This window comes from Trichosurus vulpecula, chromosome 9 (assembly GCF_011100635.1).
Source record: "Trichosurus vulpecula isolate mTriVul1 chromosome 9, mTriVul1.pri, whole genome shotgun sequence".
Classification (NCBI taxonomy): domain Eukaryota; kingdom Metazoa; phylum Chordata; class Mammalia; order Diprotodontia; family Phalangeridae; genus Trichosurus; species Trichosurus vulpecula.
Genome location: NC_050581.1, coordinates 86946010 through 86963180, shown reverse-complemented (window position 1 = coordinate 86963180; position 17171 = coordinate 86946010). Strand labels below are relative to the sequence as shown.

Here is a 17171-nt window from a genome sequence, read left to right as displayed (position 1 = left end):
AACAAGTAGGAAAAAAATCTTTGCAACAAGTTTCTCTAATAAAGTTCTGATATCTAATTTATATAGGAAACTGCTTCAAGTATATAGTAATAAGCCATTTTCCAAATAACAATCAATGGATATAATAAAAGTCAGTTCTCAGATAGGAAAAAAGCAGTCAATAAACATATACAAAAGAATATAAATCACTAGCAATGACAAAAATGCAAAGTGAAACAACTCTAAGGGTGCTACTTCATGCCTAGACTAGGTAGGTAGGAAGAAAGGAAGGAAGGAAAGCTGGACAGCTATGAAAGTAAAACTGAATTTATACTTTATTTTTTTATCACCTTTATTTAATATTTTAGTTTTCAACACAGATTTATACAAGATTTTGAGTTTCAAATTTTCTCCCCATTTCTACCCTCCCCCCATGCCAAGATGGCATATATTCTGATTGCCTCATTCCCCAGTCAGCCCTCCCTTCTTTCACCCCACTCCCCCCCCCCACCATCCCCTTTCCCCTTACTTTCTTGTAGGGCAGGATAGATTTCTATGCCCCATTCCCTACATATCTTGCTTCCCAGCTGTGTGCAAAAAAAAAAAAACAAAAACAAAACTTTTTTTTGTAAGCATCTGCTTTTAAAACTTTGAATTCCAAATTCTTTGCCCTCTAACCTTCCCACCCACCCACCCACCCTAGGAAGACAAGCAATTCAACATAGATCACACATGTATCATTATGTAAAACACTTCCACAATGCTCATGATGTGAAAGACTATATTTCCTTCCACCTTATCCTGTCCACATTCATTCAATTTTCTCCCTTGACCCTGTCCTTTTGCAAATGTGTTTGCTTTTGATTACCACCTACCCCATCTCCCCTCCCTTCTATCATCCCCCCTTTTTTTATCCCCTTCTCTTTACTTTCCTGTGGAGTAAGATACCCAATTGAGTGTGTATGTTATTCTCTCCGCATGTTGAATCAGATGAAAATAAGACTCACTCATGTCCCCTCACCTGCCCCCTCTTCCCTTCCAACACAACCGCCTTTTCTTGCCACTTTTATGTGAGATAATTTACCCCATTCTATCTCTCCCTTTCTCCTTCTCTCAATATATTCCTCTCTCACCTCTTAATTTCATTTTTTTAGATATCATCCCTTCATATTCAACTCATCCTGTGCCCTCCATCTATATTCCCTTCAACTCCCCTAATACTGAGAAAGGTCTCATGAATTACACACATCATCTTTCCATGTAGGAATGTAAACATAACAGTTCAACTATAGTAAGTCCCTTATGAATTCTCTTTCTTGTTTACCTTTTCATGCTTCTCTTGATTCTTGTATTTGAAAGTCAGATTTTCTATTCAGCTCTGGTCTTTTCATTGGGAAAGCTTGAAAGTCCTCTATATTATTTTGCCTTGGAGCATTATACTCAATTTTGCTGGGTAGGTGATTCTTGGTTTTACTCCTGGCTCCATTGACCTCCGGAATATCATATTCCAAGCCCTTCAGTCCCTTAATGTAGAAGCTGCTAGATCTTGTGTTATTCTGATTGTGTTTCTACAATATTCAAATTGTTTCTTTCTGGCTGCTTGCAGTATTTTCTCCTTGACCTGGAAACTCTGGAATTTGGTGACAATATTCCTAGGAGTTTTCTTTTTGGGATTTTTTTCAAGAGGTGGTTGGTTGATTCTTTCAATTTCTATTTTACCCTCTGGTTTTAGGATAGCAGGGCAGTTCTCCTTGATAATTTCTTGAAAGATGATATCTAGGCTCTTTTTTTGATCATGGATTTCAGACAGTCCAATAATTTTTAAATTATCTCTCCTTGATCTGTTTTCCAGGTCAGTGATTTTTCCAATGAGATATTTCACACTGTCTTCCATTTTTTTCATTCCTTTGGTTCTGTTTGATAATATCTTGATTTCTCATAAAGTCACTAGCTTCCACTTGCTCCAATCTAATTTGTTTTTTAAAAGGCTGCTCAAAGTTTATTAGTTTCTGTTGAGTACAAAGTGAACAAGTTACTGAGGTTGCTGAAAAGCACATAGGTGATTCAGATCGTAAAAAAAAAAAAACAAATAATAACAGTGTGGCTTCTTTTACTCATTTTTTTGTGTTTTGCTTTTGTTTTCCTTTTTTTAAAAAAAACCACACACACAACACAACTACTTCTACACTTAAGCAGCCTATCTATTCTAAGGGAATAGGTGGGAGAGGGAAGGGGGGGAGGGGAGGGGGAAATGGGCTCTGATGCCTAGCACACTTCAGAAGCGAGGGAGCAGCAAGGAGGGTGCTGCTGCTCATGCAGAAGGCCCAGTGTTGGTCTTGCTGGGCTCGCTACCATGCCGCTTCCTCATGGCCTCCTGAGCCAGGTCACAGGTGATCGTGCCATGAGCAACCTGGAAAGTTCCTGAGTGCTCTGGGGATTCCAATACAGTTGTCATGAACGGATGACTCAACTTCCCAAAGAAGAAGCTTGCCCACCAGTGGCCTGGGTCTGATTTGGGAAGACCAGGATGGTGGGGGATCACTTCCCCAGAGTACTCAGCACTTCCACAGGAGCTGTTGCTGGAAGTGGAACCCAGACGCCTTCGGAAGTAGTCATGGGTTGCTACAAGTGAACCGCTGGACGGGATTGCTGCCATGTTGCTTGTTCTTATGATGATGTAAATCTTAGTGGCGGCTCCCGAGCAGCCCCTGTCAGGCAGTGGGCTGCGGCGGACGATCACGGGTGACCTGGTTCGGGGGGAAGGGGGCGCTAGGCCACAGAGCCCATTTGTAAAGGAGATTACGGGAGGATACTCCACGGCAACGAAAACGCGAGAGTTCTTTGGGTTTCTCCAATCTAATTTTTAAGGTGGTATTTTCTTCAGTGGTCTTTTGGACCTCCTTTTCCATTTAGCTAATTCTGCCTTTCAAGGCATTCTTCTCCTCATTAGCTTTTTGGAGCTCTTTTGCCATTTGAGTTACTCTGCTCTTTAAGGTGTTATTTTCTCTAGTAGTTTTGGGGGTCTCTTTTAGCAAGTTGTTGACTTATTTTTCATGGTTTTCTTGCCTCACTCTCATTTCTCTTCCCAATTTTTCCTCTCCTTCTCTTACTTGCTTTTCCCAATCCTTTTTGAGCTCTTCCATCACCTGAGATCAATTCATATTTTTCTTGGAGGCTTCTGATGTAGGCTCTTTGACTTTGTTGACTTCTTCTGGCTGTATGTTTTGATCTTCTTTGTCACCACGAAAGGAATCTAGAGTTTGAGTCTGCGTTTGAGTCTGATTTCATTTTCACTGCCTGTTCATGTTCCCAGCCAACTACTTCACCCTTGAGCTTTTTGTCAGAATATGCTTGCAGAGTAGAGAGTACTTTGTCCCAAGCTTTAGAGTCCAAGCATTGCTGTTTTCAGAGCTGCTTCTACTGCACTTTCACCCCAGGCTCTATCACTGCAGCGCTCCTCCTCCCCCAAGAACTGCCAACCAGGATCACAATACAGATCCAAGCAGGTCACAGCAAGAGAGTTTGCCTACAAAGTCCTCCTTGCACTCCCACTCTGATCTGCTGCTAGATTCCTCCCACTGTGTGAGCCAGGGATTCAGGAAGCTGCTGACGCTGGCACTCTGGAAGCAGCCTCAGGAGTTTCCTGCTGCTCCACCTCCTCCACCCCCAGAGCTGGTAGGCAGACCACTCTGAACAGGATCCTGAAGTTTTCCCCTAACCTGCTCTTTGGCCTTTGTGGGTTGAGAAGTCTGGTAACTGCCACAGCTCACTGTTTCATGGCCCCAAGGCCTCTTCCAGCTGGCTGACTCTGGGTTTGGTCTGTCCCGGCACAGCCCATGTGATAGACCCTTCCTGGCGACTATCCAGGTTCTCCTGGGCTGGAGATCTGTTTCCCTCTGCTATTTTGTGGGTTCCGCAGCTCTAGAATTTGTTCAGAGTAATTTTTTTTACAGGTATTTGGAGGGATTTGGGGGAAAGCTTAACTAAGTCCCTGCTTTCCAGCTACCATCTTGGCTCTACCCCCCTATACTTTGTTTTTAAAAAGCAATCTATACATAGACATTTACATTTTCACATATAATAATTTTCCATTCTACTTTGCATTTGAAAATCAGTTCATTAAATTCAGAATAAATTTTAAATAAAATATAATTTAAAAACATAAATTTTAAAAATTAAACGGACAAAAAAAACCCTGTACATTATCCTTTCTATGTTAAACCTACTAAAATTTTTTAAATTACTCAATATTTTCATATGACATGAGTACATATTAGAACATTACTTTTCTGTATTAAAAACAAATGTATTTTAAGGCTAAATTAACCTTTTCTTAGTTTGATTTTGTGGTATGAGAATGTCAGCAAAGCTCATTTCTCATGATTTTCAGACATTTCTATCCACCTAATTATCTGTGGCCTTTACCATGGCACAGCAAAGTTATTTCCTTTCTGAGCTACAGTGAAGCAGGTTAAATGAAAGGTCATTTATCCAACCTTCCCTAATTTGGCAAATCTTCACTAATTTGTCAATGCTTCAAAGTTTACATTAACTGATGCCACTAGTTCAGATGGTTGTTACTAGCCTTTGCGTAAGTTTCACATATAAAGCCTAAGTACCATGGAAATGGAAAAGCAAAACCATACTAGCTCCTTAACATATTCAAGATTTCAATCAGTTGCACATTTGTACAGTGAGTCTTGCTTTTCTCAGAGACACAAAGGAAACTATAGTTTTCAACAAATAAGAACTCTTATCGAGATCATCTTTAAAGGCTGATGATTTGTTTACTTCAAAGAAAGAACATAAGAAATTCATTTTACTACTTCAAAGTTTATTACAAGTATAATATCTTTTTTTGTTCATCCTTTATATAGAAATATCTGACACTTACATTCCATCTTATTCCTTTGTGTATAGCATTTTGATATATTGTATCTTCCACTTTACTGCTAGTACTTTCTCATTACCTCTCCTTTGTAAATTCTAAATACTAATCTAACAAATGAAATTTAAAAACAAAAGTAATCTCTAGTAACAAACACTGTCAAAGAAAAGACATATTCATCTTAAAGCTAGGCAGCATTAAAGGTGAAAATGGGTTGCGAAAAAAAGTAGGAAAACTGTGCAGTCAAATCTAAGATGAATGGATCACCTATGAAAATTGTAGGTGCCAACACTGGATTTGGAGGAGTCACAATCAAGGAAAATTACACTATGACCTTTCATTTCGAAAAGGAGAAGGTATCTGTATTATGTAGAGTCACCCACACTTAAGGATAATAGTATGCTACAGTCTTTTTTTTTAAATCTTAAAAGCATGTAGTTGATATTTAATCCAACATATTTTTACATACGCATTCTAAATTGAATTATTTTCCACTCATCTACACTCCTGAACTTCATCATGCCTTTCTGGAATATCATCATCTTGAAAGATGTCTTTCCTTCCTCTGGTTGGTAAAGGTGAAAGATGCACAGTAGAGAGAGATCCTCCCAAATCCTTCACTTAAGGAGGGTGCCCAGAGCAGCCAGCTCAGTCTCATAATGGGTCACCCAAGAAGCATTTTCCTGTAAGGCTCTTTCCACAAAATCTAGTGAGAGTAACTTCTAACCTATCCAAATCCAAGATGGGATGTCAGTGACAGCAAAATGGTGGTACAGGATGTAAAAACAGCAGGGCTATGTGATACTCTTCTCCTATTTACTTAGGAGTTCCTCCAAACAAATATTCTGTTAAATTACATTGTAAACTCTAAAAGGCTAAGAAAAAACGATTGAAAATGCAGGATTTTCAGAGAAATTAACTTAATTTTTTAACTTAAATTTTACTTAAAATAATTACAGATTCTTTTTTTTTTAGTCTCTTACTCTCTTTGTGGTGGCAAAGAACTGGAAATTGAGGGCATGCCTATCAAGTGGAGAATGACTTAAGTCGTGGTATATGATTGTGATGGAATACTACTGTGCTGTAAGAAATGATGAGCTAATTGGTTTTAGAAAAACATGGAAGGACTTGCATGAAATAATGAAGAGTGAAATGAGCAGAACCAAGAGAAGGTTGCATAGAGTACAGCAATATTATTCTGAGTATTATAAACATTCAAACCAACCGCAATGGACAATAAGTAGAAGTACGCATGGTATGGTTTTATATAGATATACAGATATGTAAATCTATATTTATGTATATCTCTACATAGAAGATACATCAGATATGTGTCAAATGGTGGCCTTCTCTATTTACTGTGAGGTGGAGAGGAAAGGAGACAGATCAGAATTTAAAATGTAACAAAAAGTAATAAAATTAAATTTTGAAAAACCCATATGCAGAATCAGGCACCAAACATCTTCTACAATTTCAACATTTCTAATATTGAGGGTTTGTGGTGTTTTCATATATCATTGAATCAGTGCAGAACATTATGTTAATAAAGGATTCAGTGGTTTAACTACCAAATATTCTAAGAGATATTCCTTTTAACTGAGAAAAAAAAATTTGGTGCTAAATATAAATCACAATGTAGAAAGCTACAAAATTACATGGTTCAGTTAACAGGATGTGTTTGCAGCACCTCAGCTGGACTTTTTTTTTTCAATTTTTAACATTTTTAATTGAAGTTTTGAGTTCCAAATTCCATCCCTCTTTCTCCTCCCCCCGTCTCTGGGGCAGTAAGCAATCAGTTATAGGTTATACATGTACAATCATGTAAAATATTTCCAAACTAATGATTTTGTACAAGAAGACTAGAACAAAAGAACAAAATGAAAGAAAGTGAAAGATAACATGCTTCAGTCTGTATGTAATCAGAATCCGTTCTTTCTTTGAAGGCAGATAGTATGCTTTATCATTAGTGCTTTGGGATTGTCTTGGATCAATGTATTGCTGAGAATAGCTAAGTCAGTCACAGTTCATCATCGTACGATATTGCTGCTACTGTGTACAATGTTCTCCTGGTTTCTGTTCACTTCACTATGAATCAGTTCATGTAAGTCTTTCCAGGTTTTTCTGAAATCTTTCTGTCATTTCTTATAGCACAATATTGTTCCATTACAATCATAAATACCACAGCTTGTTTAGCCGTTCCCCAGCTGATGAGTATCCTTTCAATTTCCAATTCTTAAACACCACAAAAAGAGCTGCCATAAATATTTTTTAGCAAATAGGTCCTTTTTCCCTTTATTAAATCTCTCTGGAACACAGCCCAGGGCAGGCCTTCACTACTTGTCAGCCATTGAATCAAGGCTTTGCTGTTGGCTTGTGCTGGCAGTGGAGGCTTGCTGCAGCTGCAAAGACTGCTCACTTGCCTAGGAGCGTGTTGGCTTGCAGGAGGGCAGAGCCTTGTTGGAGAACTGCTGCAGAGGCCCCCTGCTGTGAGGCTGGCAGCTGCAGCTGCAGCTGCTGCTGCTCTAGACCTCACTAACCTACCACGCCAGTGAGAGAGACATTTCCTACTAGGTGAAAAGCTGCTTCCCTGCTCATAGATCAATTAAGGTGGTTTCCTAGTTGTTTGGGGGGAATTTGGGAGGTCTTCAGAAGGTTCCTTCCTCACTCCACCATCTTAGCACCAAAAGTCCAGCTATATACTTCTGAACATATCAAAATTCTATTACAGGGGCAGCTACATGGTACAGTGGATAGAGCACTAGCCCTGGAGTCAAGAGGACCTGAGTTCAAATCCAGCCTGACACTTGACACTGACTAGCTTGGTGATCCTGGGCAAGTCACTTAACCCAGACTGACTTGCAAAACAAACAAACAAACAAACAAAAACAAAAAAACCACCCCTATTCCAGCCAAGGTAGCTACCTACAAAGGAGGCAAACCACTCAGCTCCCAATATCAACTCCTAACAAAACCCTCAAGTTCCCAACAGGCTAAATGATGATAAAAAAAAAATCCAACGAGAAACTACAATAGACTTCTAGAGGTCATATAACAAACAACATGGAGAAATAGACATTATTTTCAATCATCATGACTTCTCAAACCTCTCCAAAATAAAAGAGCTATGAACAACAGATAAAGCATTTTCAGCTGACTCCATGGTCTAAACATCAAGAACCTTAACAAAGTAACAAATCAATGAACTAACAGCAGAAATTAATCCTCAACCCCTAACTCACAGGTTGAGCACTCCCTCACCCGGCAAACATCACAATGCCAGTGCCCTACAAGTTAACTTGAGGACTTAGAATAGAACATAACTGCCATAATTTCCTCCCAACGCAATAGTGCCACTATCATATGCTTCCTGCCTTTTGTGGCTAAAATCCTTGAGGAAGGTATCATCAATAGGTGCCTCTACTCTCTCTCTTCTTAACCTTAGTACCTACCACTTCACCTCATCATTCACTGAAACTGCTACCTCCAAAGCTACCAATGATTTATATGCCAAAACCAATGGCCTTTTTTTATCCTCATTATTGTCAACCTCTCAGGCAGCCTTTGACACTGTTCACAATCCTTTTCTTGATACCATCTTCACTCTTCAAAACACCAGTCTCCTGGTTCTCCTACCTATCTAACCACTCCTAAATCTCCTTTGCTAGATCTTCATCCAACTCACTCCAACTAACCATGGGTGCCCTATAGGGCTCTATTTTGAACCCTTATCACTTCTCCTTGTCTACTATTCCATATGCTGGCCTCATCAACAACCAATTACTCAATTATCATATTCATGGTGAATATTCTCATCAACTTATCCAACCCTAACCTGATCTCCAGTTTTGCTCATTAGACATCTCAAACTGAGTGTTCAACAGACATCTTTTTAAAAATTTATTTACTATTAGCATTTTCTTCATTCTGAGTTTCAAATTCTTTCCCTGCCCTCTCTCCCTCCCCCATCTAAGAAGGCAAGCAATACGATGGAAATTATACATGTGAAGTCATGCATATTTCCATATTACCCATATCACCGAAGAAAAAATGAGAAAATTATACTTTGATTTGCACTCAGAGTTCATCAGTTCTTTCTTTCTCTTGAGATGGATAGTATTTTTTCATCATGAGTCCTCTGGAAATGGCTTGGATCATTGGATTGATCAGAGTTGCTAAGTCTTTCACATTTAAACATCATTACAATATTGGTGTAATGGGATACAATGATCTCCTGGTTCTGCTCACTTCACTTTGTTCATATAGGTGTACACATGTTTTACTGAAACCACCATCATTTCCCACAAATATACTCCATTGAAATCATAATCTACAATTTGTTCAGCCACTCCCCAATTGAAGAGCATCTCCTCAAATTTCCAATTCTCGGCTACCACAAAAAGAGCAGCTATAAATATTTTTGTACATATGGGTCCTTATCCTTTTTCTTTGATATCTTGGGGGTACAGACCAAGTGGTGGTATTGGTGAGTCAAGGAGTATGCACAATTTCTTTTCTTTTCTTTTTTTTTGCAGGGGAGAAGGCAGGGCAATTGAAGTTAAGTGACTTGCCCAAGGTCACACAGCTAGTAAGTGTGTCAAGTTTCTGAGGCTGAATTTAAACTCAGGTCCTCCTGACTCCAGGGCCAGGGCTCTACTCAGTGCACCACCGAGCTGCCCCAAGTATGCACAATTTCATAGACCTTTGGGTATAGTACCAAATTCTCCAGAATGGTTGGACCAGTTTACAATCCATAAACAGTTCATTAGAATAGCTATTATCCCTCATCCATTCCAGTATTTGTCATTTCTAAGAGGTATCAGGTAGTTGTCTTAATTTGCCTTTCTCTAATCAACAATGATAAGATTTTATTTCTTCTTCTGAAAACTGTCTATTCATATCCCTTTACCATTTAACAACTGAGGAATGACTTCTATTTTTATAAATTTGACTCAGTTCTACAATCAGTATGTATTTGAGAAATGAGGCCTTTATCAGAGTAACTTGCTACTTCATTGTCTATGGTACCTTTAAGTAAACTATAATTTCCTTGATTATTCCTCTTAATTAGGTCTATTTTTGCTTTTGATCTGAGATCATGATTGCTATCCCTACCTTTTTTTAGGTTAGCTGAAGCATATTCAATTCTATTCTAGTCTCTTATTTTAATTCTGTGTATGTCTCTCTGTTTCAAGTGTGTCTCATATAATACATAAACCATATATTATTAATTTCTAGTTTCTAATCCATTCTGCAATCCACTTCCATTTGATTGGTGAATTCATCCCATTCAGATTCACAGTTATTATTACTAAATGCAGATTTGGGCAGCTATGTGTTGTATTAGGTAAATAATTATTTTTTTAAAAATTAATTTACTTATTTTTAGTTTTCAACATTCACTTCCATAAGATTTTGAGTTCCAAATTTTCTACTCATCTCTCCCCTCCACACACCACCAAGATGGCATGTAATTTGATAACTTTTTTATTTATTCATATTTAACCTATTTTCACATTAGTCATGCTGTAAAGAAGAATTAGAAACAATGGGAAAAACCACAAAAAAGAAGAAAAACCAAAAAAGGAAAAAAAAAAGAGAGAACAAATAATATGCTTCAGTCTGCATTCAGACTCCATAGTTCTTTTTCTGATGTACACAGCACTTTCCATCATAAGTCTTTTGGAGTTGTCTTAGATCCTTGCATTTCTAAGAAGACATAAGTCTAACAAAGATAGTCATTGCACATTGTGGCTGTTACTATGTACAATGTTCTCCTGGTTCTGTCCCCCTCACTCGGCATCAGTTCATATAAGTCTTTCCAGGTTTTTCTGAAGTCAGCCTGCTCATCATTTCTTACAGCACAATAGTATTCTATTACATTCATATACCACAACTTGTACAACCATTCCCTAACTGATGGGCATCCCCTCAATTTCCAATTCTTGGCCATCACAAAAAGAGCTGCTATCAATATTTTTGTACATGTGGGTCCTTTTCCCATTTTTATGATCTCTTTGGGACACAGACCTAGTAGTGGTATTGCAGGGTCAAAGGGTAGGCACAATTTTATAGCCCTTTGGGCATAGTTCCAAATTGTTCTCCAGAATGGTTGGATCAGTTCACAACTCCACCAAAATTGCATTAGTGTTCCAATTTTCCCAGATTTTCTCCAGCATTGATAATTTTCCTGTTTTGTCATGTTAGCCAATCTGATAGGTGTGATGTGGTAACTCAGAGTTGTTTTGATTTGCATTTCTCTCCTCACTACTGTTTGAGAGCATTTTTTTATATGACTATAGATAGGTCAATTTCTTCATCTGAAAACTGCCTGATCACATCCTTTGACCACTTATCAATGGGGGAATGACTTGTTAGGTAGATTATTCTTGATTGTAATCCTAGCTCCTTTGCCTTCTGAATAATCATATTCCAAGCCCTCTACTCCTTTAATACAGAAGCTTCTAAATTTTGTGTGATCCTCACTGTGACTCCAGGGTTTCTGAATGGTTTCTTTCTGACTGTATGGAATACTTTCTCCTTGACCCGGCAGCTCTGGAATTTGGCTAAAATATTCCTGGGAGTTTTCCTGTTGGGATCTCTCTTAGGAGGTGAGCGGTCGATTCCTTCAATTTCTGTTTTACCCTTTGCATCTAAAATATTGGAACAGTTTTCCTTAATAATTTCTTAAAATATGATGTCTAGGCTCTTTTCTTGATCATGGCTTTCAAGTAGTCCAATAATTCTTAAATTAACTCTCCTTGATCTATTTGCCAAGTCAGCTCTTTTTCCAATGAGACAGTTCACATTTTTTTTCCCTATTTTTTCATTCTTTTGACTTTGTTTTATTGTTTCTTAATGTCTCATGGAGTCATTGGCTTCCATTTGCCTAATTCTAATTTTTGAGTTCTTTTCTTCAGTGAATTTTTGTGCCACTTTTGTTTTTTAAGGTGTTCTTTTCTTCGGTATGTTTTTGTACCTCTTTTGCCAGGCTGTTTATTCTCTTTTCATAGTTTTCTTGCATCACTCTCATTTCTTCTCCTCTACCATGCTTATCTCTTTCTTTAACTCTTCCAGGAATTCTTGGGTCCAATTAGCATTTTTCTTTGAAGCTTTGCTTGTATGTTTTCAGATAGTTCTCTTCTGAGTTTATGTCTTTGTCTTCCCTGCCAACATACTAGCTTTTTCCATTCAAGTTCTTTTTATGTTGTTCTTTGCTCATTTTTCTAGCCTATTTCTTGACTTTGAATTTTATGTTAAAGTTAGGCTTTGCCCACCTTGGGGTAAGGAGGCACTATCCCAATCTTCAGGCTTTTTGATGGTGCTATTTTCAAAACTATTTCTCAGTACTTCCAAGGTGGTATGACTGGGGGAAAGGCATGGTCACTGCTCTCCTGGTCTACATTCTGGTCTTTTCCTAGGAAGCCCCCTACACCCACTCCCCAATCCCATGTAGCTATAAGCACTAGTGCCCCTCATGGCAAAGGAACTGTAACCAAGTACCCTGCCCTTCTACAGCCACCCTGGAACTAAAACTCAGAACTCTGATTGTTAATAAAGTTGCCAATTTCTCCTAACTATACCCAGTGCCAGCAAAGGGGGCCCCTGTAATCGCTTTTTGACCAGTTATTTGGCTCCCTTACCATCTCTAGGCTGAGAGCTCCTGAAAATGCTTCTACTGCTGCCTCTGTGGCAACAGCCCCCAAGGCCCACCAAAGGTCCTGCTGCTCTGTTCACTCTGGCCTACTCTCCACCTGGGTGACCCAGACCTTTCCTGCTGACTTCCCAAATGTATTAAGCTTGAAAAATATCTCACCCTGACATTTTGCTGGCTTTGTCATTCCAAAATTTGATTTGAGGCATTATTTTTTGTTTGGAGGAGAATGTCTGGAGAGTTCAGCTGAGTTGCTGCCTCAGCTCTGCCATCTTGGTTCCACACATAAAAAAGACATCTTAAAGGCAACATACATAATACTGAATTCATTATCTCTCACCATCAAACCAGACCAAAAGAAATTACTGATTTTTCAAACTCCCTAGACTATAAAAACACAAGAAGAGAAAACAAATAAGCAAGCAAGGACAACAATAACAAAATAACAATAACAGAGAGGCCATTAAGAGACTTCTTTCTAAAAGTAAAAAAGGAGACAAGGATGGAGAAACAGACCTGACACAACATAAATAAAAACTCTTCCAGGGGTGAGGGGCCTAAGGCTTCAAGGCCACATGTGGCTCTCTAGGTCCTTTATGTGTGGCCCTTGGACTGAATCCAAACTTCACAGAACAAATCCCCTTAATAAAAGGATTTGTTTTGTAAAACTTGGACTTGGTCAAAAGTCTACACCCAAGTCAGACTTAGACAATAACGAGACAATAGGTAAATCATAATTTTTCATTGGACTACAGAATGTGGAAGGACAAAAGAAGACAGAGAGGGAGATAAATGATATAACCTAATTAAGTCTGAGGTTTACCATGCAGAAAAATAACTGGAAAACTCTCAGAAAGTACAGTAACTACAGAAAAATGCATGGAGAAAAAAAGAAAGATTGAAACAAGGGGGAAATCTTGTTTTAGTGGTAAGAGAGGCTATTGCTGAAGAATCCTCACAGAGAAAGAGATATATTCTACAAAGGTACAAGGACCTTATAAAGGTTATAATCTGTAGGCATTTGGTATTTAAAGTGATCATTTATCCTGCCTCAGGAGAAGGGGAATCAGAAAAAACTAAAACCATGGAGAGGGCAAAAATTAATAGAGAACTACATAATTAAGGACAGAAGAAAATTTCTACACTGGTACACTGGAGGTAATATCCTCTCTACTACTTGCATGAACAGGTATTTCTAAGGTAGGCACGACAGAAAAAGGATATCTGGGGGAAAGTTCTACAAGCCAATAACAGAAACCATTTGGATGAGGGAAACCAAAGTAGATACCTTAGAAATGTTACTTCTATGACAAATACAAAGACTACATAAGGATCAGGAATCAAAAAATAAAAGTCTAGAAGAAGCAGAAAGGAAAGATAAACCATGACAAGAATGAAGGAGAAACAACAGTAACTTGCATCTTCTACCCTTGAACTACACAAGTCCTCAATTCAGCTCTAGCCCTTCAGTCAAAAGCCCAAGGGCAACTGGGGGGGATGGGGGAGAAGGGGGGCAAAGCCAGCAGTAGCCCAGGTTAGCCTCCCATTGCCAGCAGACATGGACCAGGGACAGGAGTAACCTGCAAGGGTCTGTGTGCAGAGGAAATAAGACTCAAGGGAAATAAGACTTCAGAGAAAGCTATGTGTTGGTTAGGAAGCCCCAAGATGAGAATCTTGGAAACCCCATGAAGCAGCAGTGGGAAGCTAGGGTAAGACAAGCACATTTGAGAATAATCAATATAAAGATAGCAAATTTGTAGTGGACCCAGTCAGAACGGTGGAATCATTTTTTCCACCTTTATTCAGCAGAATGTGTGTGGAAACAAAGGCAGCAGATGCTAGGAGTGATCCAAGGCTGAAGCTTGGGCTAGGCAAAATTGGCGATATGATAAAAGGGCTAACGATTCAAGAAAGGAGGACAGCACAGAGTTGAAGTGGTTCACCAAGGAGTCAAGATGGAGAGAAGAGGACAGAGTGACTAGTGCAGTTGACATGTCCTGGGAGAGAAATGAGGGGTCAAAAAACTAGAGGTCACAGTGCAGATAAAGAATCCAGTTATGTGGGAAAAGGCAGCAAGAAAAGTGAAAAATCAGCAGATTACGTTAAGATAAGAGGTTTTCAGAATTACTGAATAGTGGTGGTGGAACATTTGTGGGTGACGACAAGATCATGAGTATGACCAGCTTTGTGTCTAAATGAGGTGGGATGGAAGAGAGGCTCATGGAAGAAGAACAGGTTGAGGAACTGAGTGTTTAGAGTATTTGATGGAGAATCAGTGGTATGTTGAAGAGCCCCAGTATGAAGATAGTAGTTGAGGAGGAGAGAAAAATTTTAACCAAGGTATCACACTCAAAGAAGAGACTGATGGGGGGTCGTCAGGGTCTGCTGACAACAGCGACCAGTATTTTGATTGGGTGATAGAGATAAATAGCATGAATCTCGAAGTAAGAGAGAACCTAGAAGTAGCGATGGGGAGCAAGAAGTATTCCAACTCCCCTGCCTCAACCAGCCAACCAAGAATGACTGGAGGTGCAACCAATACCAGAAAGGGTGGCCAGGGAGGCGTGCCATCAAGGAGAAGCCAGGATTCAGTAAAGGGCTAACAGATGGAAAGAATGCTAAAAGAGAAGATTTAAGATGAAGGGAGGTTTGTTGCCAATGCAACAGGCATTTCAGCGTGTACAGTGGAAGGACTTGGTAGAGTTTGGATGAAACTTTTGGGTGGGAGGTTTGAGGGAGATGTGAATGAGCAATCAAGTGGTATAAGGTATTAAATGGGGTTTGAATGACTATCTACAGGAGTTCAGAGTCACTGGGATGGAAAGAACATGACTAGGTGAGAAAATGTTCATCATAAAGGGAAGGACATGAAGGGAGGGTTGTTTTTTACCCCAGAGTTTCACCACTTCCCAGTTGAAAGATTAGGCTGGCAGCATTAGCTGGAAGATGGCTTGTGCTAGTACAGACAGTTGTGGTTGCTTTAGGACAGATGGAAAATTCCTGGCCTCGCATGTGGCCATGGAGAATAAGAAGTATTCCAACTCCCCACATTAATTACTGAGTCAAAGGGAATAAATGAAAGTGAAGCTAGTGCTGGAAAGTGTGGCCAGGGAGACTATGTGTGTCTTCACAGGAGAGTCAGAAAAGGAAAGGAGTAGGCAAGGAAAGATTTAAGATAAAAACAAGTTTGTTGCCTATGGATCAGGCATTTCAGAGAGCAGAGTGAAAGGGATGTTAGGGCTTCCAGAAGGAAAGGGAGTGTCGAAAGGAACAGGAATGAGGAAATGGGTAGTGGAAAATGGGGAATATGGACTGCATGATGACCTACAGGGGTTCAGAAACACTGGGGTGCAAATGAATGACCAGAATGACCAGATCATTAAATGAAACATTTAGAGAGATTTTCAAAGTCAATAGTATTATGATTTAAGGATGGAGTCCTTTTAGAGCCTTGAGCCGTGCAGGTAAGAGGGCAAAAACTTGGAGCAAAAAGAACAGTGCTATTATCCTTCCCCAAAGCAAGAGATAAGGCTAGAAACTTGATGGAATGATGCCCTCTCCCCACCTCTCAGTAACAAGAGAAGGAATGACATATTCCCTCTTTCCACAGGAGGCTGGAGACCAGGCAAGAGATGCCAGGGCAAATGACAAGGTGCCCACCTCTCCACACTCTTAATAGGTTAGAAATCAGGTTGGAGATGTGCAAGAGACATATGCAGCATGTGGAAGTCCCCTTCCTCTCCTCATCCCAGTAAAGGCAGGAAGATTCATAAGACGACAGTTTAGCACAATGCTTGGCACGTAGTATTAAGCCCTTAATAAATCCTCACTCACTGACTGACCATCCTGGTCACCCCTTCATTGGAAGAACTCCAATTTGTCGACTGCCCTTCAAATATGATTCCCCAAGTGAAACATACATCCTTAATGTGCATAAAGAATTAGGACCTTTTTTGTTCTGTAGAATGTACAATTAATGTAGCCTAAAAACATTTAGTTCTACATATACATTTTAAAGTTTGTTCTTATATACACAAAGTATACAAGCTCTGTAATTCATTTCTAACTAAATCCTCATGTGAGGATAAAGAGAATTCCTAGGATCATATATGCAAACTGGAAACTCCAGGATTCCGACAGTATTTAAATTTAGTGCTGACAGAAACAAAAGCTACTGAAACTATTTCTTACCCAACTACACCATCTGGTGGACACAATAATTTTAGCCAAACTACAGAGAAGGAAAACCTTAAATGGATTAAAGCCCATTAGGATAAAAGTCTTACTATTAAAAGATTGCCATACCCTACTTAATGTGGATTAGATCTAATCCAGGACTGTTCCAATTAAAATAATTCTTATTCTCCTTTAAAGGTCAAAGTACATTTTATAGAAAAAAAATTTGCTTTTCATAATAATCATGAATGATAAAATTTTAGAGCTAGAAATTACCTTGCAAATCATTTAGTATAACCACATGATCTAATATATGAAGCACAAAGGGCAACTTATTGGTATCCTAGATAATTCAAAGTTGAATGTATGAATAAAAAGAATAATCCTTTATCTTGTTCTGTTTACAGGTTTCTATTTCAAAAGCCTTAAGTACAAGTAGGATCTTTTTGTTTTTGCTTTATAATCTTTGTGACAAAG

General features: G+C 39.0%; 2 protein-coding genes across 4 annotated transcripts in view; both read right to left on the bottom strand.

Annotated features, from left to right (window-relative positions):
* KDM4C (lysine demethylase 4C) overlaps positions 1 to 17171 on the bottom strand; it is a 507818-nt gene that overhangs the window by 389181 nt on the left and 101466 nt on the right. The gene's annotated exons all lie outside the window — the stretch shown is intronic.
* LOC118830884 (pancreatic progenitor cell differentiation and proliferation factor-like) lies at positions 2113 to 2803 on the bottom strand. Its single transcript, XM_036737954.1, has one exon. It carries the CDS (start codon positions 2633 to 2635, stop codon positions 2291 to 2293), a length of 345 nt encoding a protein of 114 aa, XP_036593849.1. The 5' UTR covers positions 2636 to 2803; the 3' UTR covers positions 2113 to 2290.

Excerpts from the sequence above, each read along its gene's own strand:
- LOC118830884 (XM_036737954.1), bottom strand. The coding sequence starts at position 2,635 with ATGGCAGCAATCCCGTCCAGCGGTTCACTTGTAGCAACCCATGACTAC.